This window comes from Abramis brama (assembly GCF_963993115.1).
Source record: "Abramis brama genome assembly, chromosome: 2".
NCBI classification, from domain to species: Eukaryota; Metazoa; Chordata; class Actinopteri; order Cypriniformes; family Leuciscidae; genus Abramis; species Abramis brama.
The window spans coordinates 36,575,920-36,586,547 of record NC_139964.1 but is presented as its reverse complement, the minus strand read 5'-3'; the positions used below and the strand labels follow the sequence as shown (position 1 = coordinate 36,586,547).

Below are 10,628 nucleotides of genomic sequence, written 5' to 3'. Positions count from 1 at the left end.
CAAGTCTTCTTCACTGTGATTTGTTCTGGTGATTGGTTTGTAATGATCTGAGCTAGCCATAGTTCTACTGTGTTAAGCACTTTTTGGTTAAGTATATATGACCTTTGACCTGAGCATCCTTAGTCTGCGTTTCTCTGTACATTTAATGTTGAAATTACATAAAATATTTCTATCACACATCTTTTGGGGTAACTTCAAATACACACACTGTATACTATAGGTTGGTGTAGCATATTCAGAGGTTAGGTTAGATTTAGGCTGATCTCTAAAAAGTGTTCATCAAGTCAAAGTAGGCTATATAATTTATTTTTGCCCAAGTTTTCTCATAAGGAACTTTTCAAGAGTAGTAAACAGAAACTCTACAATTATTTTGAGAAATTTGTTGCTTTTCTCAGCTTGCTCTCTTGCCTCCCTCTCTTGTCTTTCACACAGCTCTTTTATGGCCTCTTTCAGAGCCTCTGCTTCATATTTGATTTTCAGAGCTTCCAGTTCTCTGCACCTCTGCTCTTTGTTTGCCATTAAGATTCGCTGTTTCTCCTCTTGAATTGCAATCTCTGCCTTTTCAAGCATTTCATTGGTATAACAGCGTTCTCCGTTCATATAAATCATCTTGTGTATTTTTCCAAGAAGTTGATCAACCTGGATGGTATTCTTAGCCTCATTATTAAGAACATGATATCTCTTCTGGCATTTCTCAAAGAGTATCTTCAAATCAGGATTGCCAGCGACAAACTCTTGAATATTTCTATCCTCAATCTTTTCTCCATGTGTAAACAAAATCATGGCGTGCTTACTTGCATCTTCTCCAAAGATCTTGAGAAATATGTCCACTGTGTCTCTGTCCTCTTTTGTGAACCGACCAGGTTGAAGAACCAGCAAGAAGACATGTGGACCGGGAGTAGAAAGGGGAATACTCAGCTTAATTCTGTTGACCATCTCCTCTACGGTAAAGCTAGGGTCAAATAGGCCTGGTGTGTCGATAACAACAACCTTTGTGCTGTTAACATTCTTTGTAGCTTTCCAGCAAACCTTTGTGACAGATGATGATGACAAATCCACTTTAAAGAACCTTTCACCAAGAATGGTGTTTCCAGTGGCACTTTTTCCAACTCCAGTCTTCCCCAACAGAACAATCCTGATCTCGTCACGTGGATTCTGCTGCTCTGGCACTGTTTAAAAGCAATGAACAAGTGTATTACTGCACAGTGTTACATCAATATTTATATAAAACGTGACACTTAAATGAATATCTGTTGACATTTTTTTTCTTCTTCTCCAAGATGGTTATTTTTGTGTTTCTTGATAGAAAAGCATTTTCTGCGGAAAATTCCTGCTTCACCATTGTTCTGACACTATGAATTGTTGTGCAGCACACAAGAATCAACACAGCCACTGCACAGCTATAAATGGTTAAATATGTGCAAGGAAGACAAGACCACAATGTTCACTGTCCTTTAATTTTGTTTTAATAAATGTCAATGAGATATTTTTAGACTTTAATCCTAAAGCTAAAGTGTGCGTTTGTGTCCTAGTGTCACTAAATGGAATTGTAAATGCCTTGATTGTGCCACAGAGTTACAATGTATCAATGAATCAACCTATGAATAACCTATGAACCACCTTTTGCTTTAGAAAAAAACTAATGAGAATAACTGCCTTTACTTTCACAAGTTTCAGGCACAGGTGAAATAAAAGACAAACTTTGTTTACATCTTTGCATCTTTTTAATAATAACACAAATATAAAAGTGTTTACAAACAGTATCATTCATGAGTAAAATTTCCATCAACTAGAAGCTGCATTTTCAAACAGACAGAAACATTCATATATTTTGTACTAGTTAAACCTTTACCAAAGACAGCATAATTCTTAACAATTAAAAACAGTGAATATACATAATTTCTTCCAAACAGGCAACAGCTCAAAGTCATGTTTGTGTATCTACATTTCAAAGTGTTCTACAGCAATGCAAGTCTCATTAAAATAATAAGTGTAACTGCTATATTGCTATAATTTAGTAAAAAAAAATTCAATAGTTTCCTCACAAGAAAAAGCAGTGATACTAAACCAGCTAAATACAATTTCTATTTGTTGTCCTTGTTGAAAAGAGCAAGCAACATTTCACAAAATGTTTCACTCTGAGTCACTTCTGCTTCCACCTTTGTTACTATCTCATCACTTTCTGTACTTGGAGCAGTCAGTGAATTTCAAAATCAACACAACAGCAGCAGCAGCAACAGCAGCAGCAACAGCAGTGTAGAAGTGACATGTATTCCAGGATTTTCTTTGCTCCATATTTGTCCTAACATAATATTTTTTATTTGTCTTTCTCAACTGACAGTCCACTTTCTCAAAGAGCTCACTGACCTGACATGTGTTTTCTCTGTCAGTATTATTGAACACATGATATTGTGATCCACACTTTTGGATGAGTTTCTGCAAGTTTTTATCCTCACTTACAAACTGGTCTAAACTTTTACTCTTAAGTTTGTCTCCATAAGTAAACAGTACTATTGTGAATGAATTCACATTTGAGCACAACATCTTCTGGAGAGTGTCCATCACCTGTCTTTCTTGCTCAGTGAAGCGACCCAGCTGAATAACGAGGAGAAAAGCATGGGGTCCGGGTTCACACATGATCAAGGCTCTCTCCAGCTCCTGCTCTATATTTGTATTAGATGTCTCACTGTTTAACAAGCCAGGAGTGTCCACAACAGTCACCTTCCTCCCACAGACATCAGCATCCCTTCTTTCACTCGCTGATGTGAGAGGAGTGCCACTGATGTCCGAGCGAAACTCTTCTCGGCCCAGAATGGTGTTTCCTGCTGCACTCTTCCCAACTCCCTGAAGGCCGACCAGAACCAGTCGAAGAGGCTCCTTCACTCCTGGAAAAATGGAACTTCATTTGTTCAAAAAGAAAATAAACTCAAAACCTAAGGTTGGCATTCATAACTAGTTGTCTGTACATTACCAAAAATGCAATGATGTTACACAGAATTTGTTGATAGTAAGAATATTTTTTTTTATTTTTTTTTTAAACAGAAAACATGTTTTTTACTCAATTACTTTTATTTTTAGATGTACATTACAATTAGGCATTGCATTACAGCTCTAAATGAAACCACAGTGACCCACAAGACAGTTTTTCTTTTAGATAGCAATGAATGTACAGATTAAAATGTATTCTACAGTTAGTGCCATTGCCATTTGTTGTTTTGCTGATTACCACTCAAAGAATGTTAAACTCTGCTAATCAAACCAGTTATGAACCAATCAGCTTTTCTCATTGCAGATGGCAGGCTCTTACAGCAACAGTAGCAGCAGCAGCAGCAACAACACCTCCTGCTACCAAACCAGCTTTTAGAAACTTATTGTTTCTTTCTGCTCTGTCTCTTGCTGCCAGTTCACTCATTTTTTCTTCCAGCATAAGTCTTTCTTTTTCTTCTTCTATTGCCCTCTCAGCTGCCTGAAGCATTTCATTTGTGTAAAACTCTTTACCATTTACAGTCATAAGCTGCTTTATCTGTTCAAACAGCACGTTGACCTGGTTTGGATCTTTTGATTCATTGTCAAAAACATGGTATCGTCCACTTGTAGTTTTGACAAACTTCAGCAAATCAGGACTTTCTTCAACAAACTCATGGATGCTTTTCTGTCCTCCCCTTAACCTGTCTCCATGAGTGAACAGCATCATTATGTATTTTGATGCATGTTCTCCAAAGATTTTCTGAATTTGCTCCACAGTATTTTTTTCCTCTGCCGTAAATCTCCCAAGCTGCACAACCACGAGAAAAACATGAGGGCCTGGAGCAGAGAGGGATATGCACAGTTTAATCTTTGCCTCAGTAGCAGCATTATCCTCTTTTGTGTCAAACAAGCCTGGAGTGTCAATAATGGCAACACTTTGCCCATTGACATTTCCTTTGGCCTTACCACAGTCTGTGGTCACAGAGGTGGCAGACAGTTCTGATTTAAACTTGTTCTCTCCCAGGATGACATTGGCTGCTGCACTCTTTCCTACTCCAGTCTTTCCAATCAGCACAACTCTTATTTCATCACTGCTCTTCAGATTCCTCTGCACTGTTAAAGGACAAGGATATAATTACATCTATATTCACAGTTATTAATGGATAAAATTTTCTCTGCTGAAAGGAGTGTACAGAGTTCTTATAGTCCCCCTGGCTGTAGTCAATCATTTTATCCCTAAAAACTCATCTTTGATCACTTTGATCAATTACACATTTAAATGTTTTTTCCTTAAAAAAATTCTTCATGCCTTAAAATAGCTTGAATGTAACTCTACACCCTTGCCTCATTTAATATATGTGGTTCTATGAATATGCAAATGAGCCCCGCCTCCACTCACACCAGCTCAGAGATCCACTTGTTGATGCTCACACATTGACATGATTGGTTACATCATGGTAATTTGTGACGTCAGGAACACCAGCGATTTCAAACCGCTTTTTTGAGACCATCTTTGGTTTACAACAATTTTAAGGAGAAAATACTTAGCAATGGTGTTGACATGAATCTGCACATGGTTTGTCTTAAAGCATATTAAAAACACCACATAGACATATAAACAGCATTAAAAGCTTGATTTTCACCATAGGGGTCTTTTATTATTTAATTTTATTATTGCACATTATTTCAACCTGACTTTTTTGGAATATTCAACGCTATCTCACGACCAATTCGTACGAATTCGTACGAATGATAAAAAGTTGGCTAATTCGTACTAATTCGTACGACCTAACTCGTACGAATTTGTACGATTTGTCTAAACCCACGTGATGGGTAGGTTTAGGGGCGGGGTCAGGGGTAGGTCATTCGTATGAATTCATACGAATTGGCCAATTCGTAAAATATGTACGATTTTGCAAAAATCGTACTAATTCGTACGAGTCAGGTCGTATGAATTCGTACGAATAAGCCACCTCGTAGAATTTGTACGTTTTCCCGTGAGATCGGGCTCGAATATTCCGTTTCAGAATGGAAACAACCACCACCTTTATGCATATGAAAATACCTGGAAAAAAAATAGAACAGTGACACTGTTTCTGGATAATTAGACTATATGTATTATTTTAATTTGTTTTGAATATGAAGTGTTAAACTTATACATAAAAAGCTCTGCTATCTTATGCTCACTCTTCTTCGATTGTTCCAGCTCTAACATGCTAGTATCCATTAAAGAAGACATATCATGAAAATCTGACTTTTTCCGTGTTAAAGTGCTATAATCGTAAAATGTGAAAAGTAATTACCCAGTAACTTTGTTTTGGTCAGCCTTTCTCTGCAATTGTGTCTAAAAATAAGCCGATCAGATTTCACTCCCCTTCTGAGTAGGAAGGGAATCTTATTATAATTTTACCAGATTGGCCCTCTTCTGAATGGAGGTGAGGAGCAGCAGCTCATTTGCATTTAAAGGGACACACACACACACACACACACACAAAAAAAACGGCGCGTTTTTGCTCAACACCAAAAAAAGGGGCAAATTTGACAGGCTATAATAAATGATCTGGGGGGTATTTTGAGCTGCAAATTTAAATGCAAATAAATTGCTGCTGCACGGCACAGGGGGCGGAGCCTCACAAGCTCGCGCTCAGTGTCGGAACAATCTCATCTCACGGAAAGATGATGATATCAAAACAGAAACTCACAGTAACAGTGTTCATTTCGACCCGGAGTCGGACAATAATGCCTACAGAGTCAGATAATATATGCTGTCTGGAGATGGAACAGTATGGAAGTAAAATAATGTCAAATGTTTTTGAAATAAAAAGCCTGTTGAATTGCACTACTTGAAAAAAAATAGGCATTGCATTAACCATGCTTGCATTTTAATGCATTGTATTTTTAGGGCTTGCATTTTTATGGGCTGAAATTCAACATCGTTGAATATTTAAGCTGCGAATATTTCAATTAAAAACATTTCAAACACCTTTTTATTATTAAAAAATCAATAATCCATATTCACCATTCATATTTCACTTCCAAAATATTCAAACTGTTTAAAAATACAACCAATTATATTCAACAGGCAATTTTCGGTCCATTTTATTTCGCTTTGCAAATTCGCTTCCACAAATTCAGTGGTTCAAATTCGACAGTAAATTCAACATTGACGTCCAGGAACTGCAGGAAAAGCAGTAGATTGCAGAGCATACTCTCCATCTGCTGTTAGTCGACCTCACCATCAGATGGTGCAAAAGCGCTTGTTGTTGACGAAGACATTCATTCATAAAATGAAAACGATTATCTGTGTCAGTATATGCGGAAAATATGATAAACACACAAAAGCTGTGTTTATGTTTCATTCAATAACTTCATTGTTACTTTTCCTGTGTAGCCTACATGTCATCAGCTTTCTCTACCATGAACAGGATTATAATCGGTCTCCCTCAATACCTCATACTCAAGGATTCCCCTTCCGTCTCGGGACAAAACGCTTAACGCAGCTTATGGACTAATACAGTGATATGAAAGATCAATCTTGCACCTTATTGGGGAAGTAGGCTGTAGGCTACTATAGGCTACAGGCAAGCAGATGGACTCAGAATATGAACTTAATGCGCAAAGTTTCATGCTGAGCGTTTCGTGATATACTGGCATAAAATCAACACTTGATCAATTAATACTAAAACTTTCTCTTCTCTTCTCTTAGAGAGAGAGAGAGAGAGAGAGTATGCCTACGTGTATTGCATTAGATTAAACTGTCATAGCACTTGCATATTGTTGTCCTATTGTTAGTTTAACTGTAAATCACTTTGGATAAAAGCGTCTGCTAAATGACTAAATGTAAAATTGGCTTGACATTGGACATTCGCACATTTAGGGACCGTCTCTAAAGTTGCATACAACATTGGCATACACGTTACTAACTTTAATAGCAAACTTTAATTTATTTGAATAAATATAAAAAATCCAAAGGGAGCGCAGTATGCCTGACACTACATGAACACTTTACAGTTGTTTTTTTTTACTGTAAATTGTTCTATTCAAATGCTATCGGAGTTAGAAACGTGTATACCAAAGTCGTATAGCCTATACACTTTAGAGACGGTCCCTAAATGTGCGAATGTCCAACATCAAGCCATCTTTATGCCAGTCTATCACTGGGAAACGCTCAGCTTTGCACGTTATTCTGAGTCCCTGTGCTTGCCTGCGAGTTTGGTCTTTTACATCACTGTAGTCCATTAAGCTACGTTAAGCGTTGTATATGTCCAGCAGGGGAATCCTGAAGTACTGAGGGAAACCTTAATAGCCTGCATGCAGCACATCGCCACAATATGAAGTTAAGGCAACTAAACAACCAAGAGAAATATATGTCAACCTCAAAAATGTAACATTGGATCTGTATATCCGCATCGGGTAATAACATTATAATCTCGTTCACGGTAGGGAAAGATGCATGTAGGCTACACAGGAAAAGTAACCGTGAATTTAACATAAAACAGCCGTCATAATAACTGCAACACTTACATTGCTGTAAATGAGTTTTATGAATGAATGACTTGCTCTAATTTTGCTGGTCTTCGTCTACAACACGCGCTTTTGCACCATCTGATGGTGAGGTCGACTAACAGCAGATGGAGAGTATGTTCGGTAATCTACTACTTTTCCTGCAGTTCCTGGACGTCAATGTTGAATTTACTGTCGAATTTGAACCACTGAATTTGTGGAAGCGAATTTGCAAAGCGAAATAAAATGGACCGAAAATTGCCTGTTGAATATTATAGGTTGTATTTTTAAACACAACAGTTCGAATATTTTGGAAGTGAAATATGAATGGTGAATATGGATTATTGAATTTTTAATAATGAAAAGGTGTTTGAAATGTTTTTAATTGAAATATTCACAGCTTAAATATTCAACCATGTTGAATTTCAGCCCATAAAAATGCAAGCCCTAAAAATACAATGCATTAAAATGCAAGCATGGTTAATGCAATGCCTATTTTTTCAAGTAGTGCAATTCAACAGGCTTTTTATTTCAAAAACATTTGACATTATTTTACTTCCATAGAACAGGTATAGTTTAGTTTAATTAAGGTTATAACCTATTTTTCATTGCTTGTATCCACTATTATTACAAGCCTGCTGTAGGACCCCATCCGAATGATGGCCAAATATATACTGATGAGTTTAATAAAGTTTATTGTACATCACGCAAAAGATGAAGCATCAGTTTTACTCCAGAAAATCACCGTAAGAGCTGAGTAAACACAGTATAAGAAGTGCCTAAGTACGTAAACAAAATTTGGTAGAGCTGAGGGAGCATTATCTTTGATTACAAAATGAATCCACCTTGTCTTCAGGGGCTAGCTCAAATTTCGGGAGTAAATAGAGAGAGAGCTATGTGAATTAATACATCCAGCCACACAACACCTGCAATGCTTGGGAGACATTCTCGTCAGTGCAGAAATGGCGGATGTGTACAACTTGCTGTGAACTCGATCATGGCGGGTCTATGTTAAAACAGCAGTGTCTGTCAACACTCGTGGGAGGGCATGTGGCTGTTGTGTCACACCAGCCCTATTGCTCAAACAGGTCATTGGGAGACACTGCTTATGATTTATGGGGATTAAAAAAAAGGAGTAAGTGGATTTTTACAGTCTCATCATCTCCCCCTGATCCCCCTCTTCTCCTTCTCACCTAAAACTCACTAAAAACCTATGCAATGTTAAATGTGTACAATAAGTAATTATACATGTTTGGCATCATTTGAAATGTCTCAGTGCGACTACCAACACACATTTATGTCCAAACACCATGCAAAAGTGAATTTTGCATAATAGGTCCCCTTTAATGAATTGTTGCTGTCTATTTTAGTGCTTTCTTATTCTTAGTGCTTATTTTACTGCATTGCTTCACATTTAAATGTCACACAGAAATTTAGGCTATATTAAATATTATATATTAAATATATATTATTAATTTTAAAAATTAAAATCTAATAGTAAATATTTATTTAATATAAATACGAATAAACAAACACAAATAAATAAATGACTTAACATGGCAGGAAAGTTCAAATCAAAATTTGGTTACACTTTATTTTGATGGTCCCTTTTGAACATTCTGTTGACTAGAAGTAACTTTTCAACTATAAGTCAACTAACTCTCATTAGAGTATTAGTCGACTGTCTGCAGAATATCTGCTAACTTTTTATTGTCATGGTCCTCCAACAGACATTATACTGACTTTGCAAGACTTTGACTTTAAGTAACTTTGCAAGTAGGCTACATGTCAACTTATTCTAACCCTAATCCTACCAGTCTACTACCCGAACACTCTAACTAGAGTTAGTAGACATGTAAGTGCAACGGTACTTATAGTCAGCAGAATGTGTTAGACCTTCAAAATTAAGTGAAACTCAAGTTTAAAATGTTCTATTTTTTAAAAATAAAATAAAAAATAATAATAATTAAAAATTATATATATATATATATATATATATATATATATATATATATATATATATATATATATATATATATACATACATACATACAGATTTGTCTTGATGAAATAATGAATTACCTTTTTTGGTTTCCATGGTGCTAATTTTGAAGAAGTAGATAGGTGTAGGTGTAACGGCCTTGGTTAGGTTATGTGAAGGACGACTCACGAGATGACTTCTTTTTCACAATTTATTGGCTCCTGTAGAACACAATGCACATTAATTGCCTTCTGGCTTCCTCTTACGGCACTTCTGCTTCCCTCAGCAGTGCAAAACAAGACTGAGAACTTCATCTTTTTAAAATACATTACAAATACATTACTTTAACATTACATGAGATATTTTGCTCAGTGTGCACATTACTCACAGAAAGTCATTAACACTGAAAATAGAAAGAAAGTCCAGAAAATATTAAGCATAAAATGCAACAAATCCATAAACACAGTACATATGTTTCCTTAAAGAAAATAGCATAACAGCAACACCCGGTGGGCTGAATAAAAAGTGTGTGTGGTAACAGAGACAACGAAAATTACATTAATAAACAAAAGGAAAACGCATACCTGTAGAACACAATGCACATTAATTGCCTTCTGGCTTCCTCTTACTGCACTTCTGCTTCCTAAACATACAAAAGTACAGCGTTTACTCTACACAAAAGGGACGCTGAAATCTCAGACAAGCTACATTGTTCACATGACACGGCCCGCCTGCCGTGGTAAAATGGTGGCTAGAAACTGAATATGAAAACACTGCTAAAACTTATTTTAGCGGTCAAACTAACACAAGACTGCTACGTAGCATTATTGTATTAACATCAGACAATATGCATTGAAAGTTATAACTTTCAATGCATATCCCATTGACTTCCATAGTATATTTTTTTCCTACTATGGAAGTCAATGGGACCCAGAAACTGTCTGGTTACTGACATTCTTCTAAATATCTTCCTTTGTGTTCAGCAGAAGAAAGAAATTCATACAGGTTTGAAACAACATGAGGGTAAGTATATGATGACAGAATTTTCATTTTAAAGTGAACTATTCCTTTAAATGATTCAATTTCCAAAGAAAACAGTACATTAGCCCAGCAGCACATTTCTACACAACTTACCCTCAGCAGTGCAAAACGAGACTGAGGGAGACGGAGCACTACA

General features: G+C 36.4%; 1 protein-coding gene across 1 annotated transcript; it reads right to left on the bottom strand.

Moving 5' to 3' along the window:
• Nucleotides 1–303: 303 nt before the first annotated feature.
• Nucleotides 304–9,686, bottom strand: LOC311078003 (GTPase IMAP family member 8-like; the record flags this gene model as incomplete). Its single annotated transcript, XM_084106649.1, has 4 exons — nucleotides 9,553–9,686; nucleotides 3,291–4,080; nucleotides 2,340–2,899; nucleotides 304–1,169 (listed from the first exon to the last, which is right to left on the bottom strand). The coding sequence occupies exons 1-4, from the start codon at nucleotides 9,566–9,568 to the stop codon at nucleotides 304–306; spliced, it is 2,232 nt and encodes a 743-aa protein (XP_083962775.1). The 5' UTR covers nucleotides 9,569–9,686.
• Nucleotides 9,687–10,628: the final 942 nt, after the last annotated feature.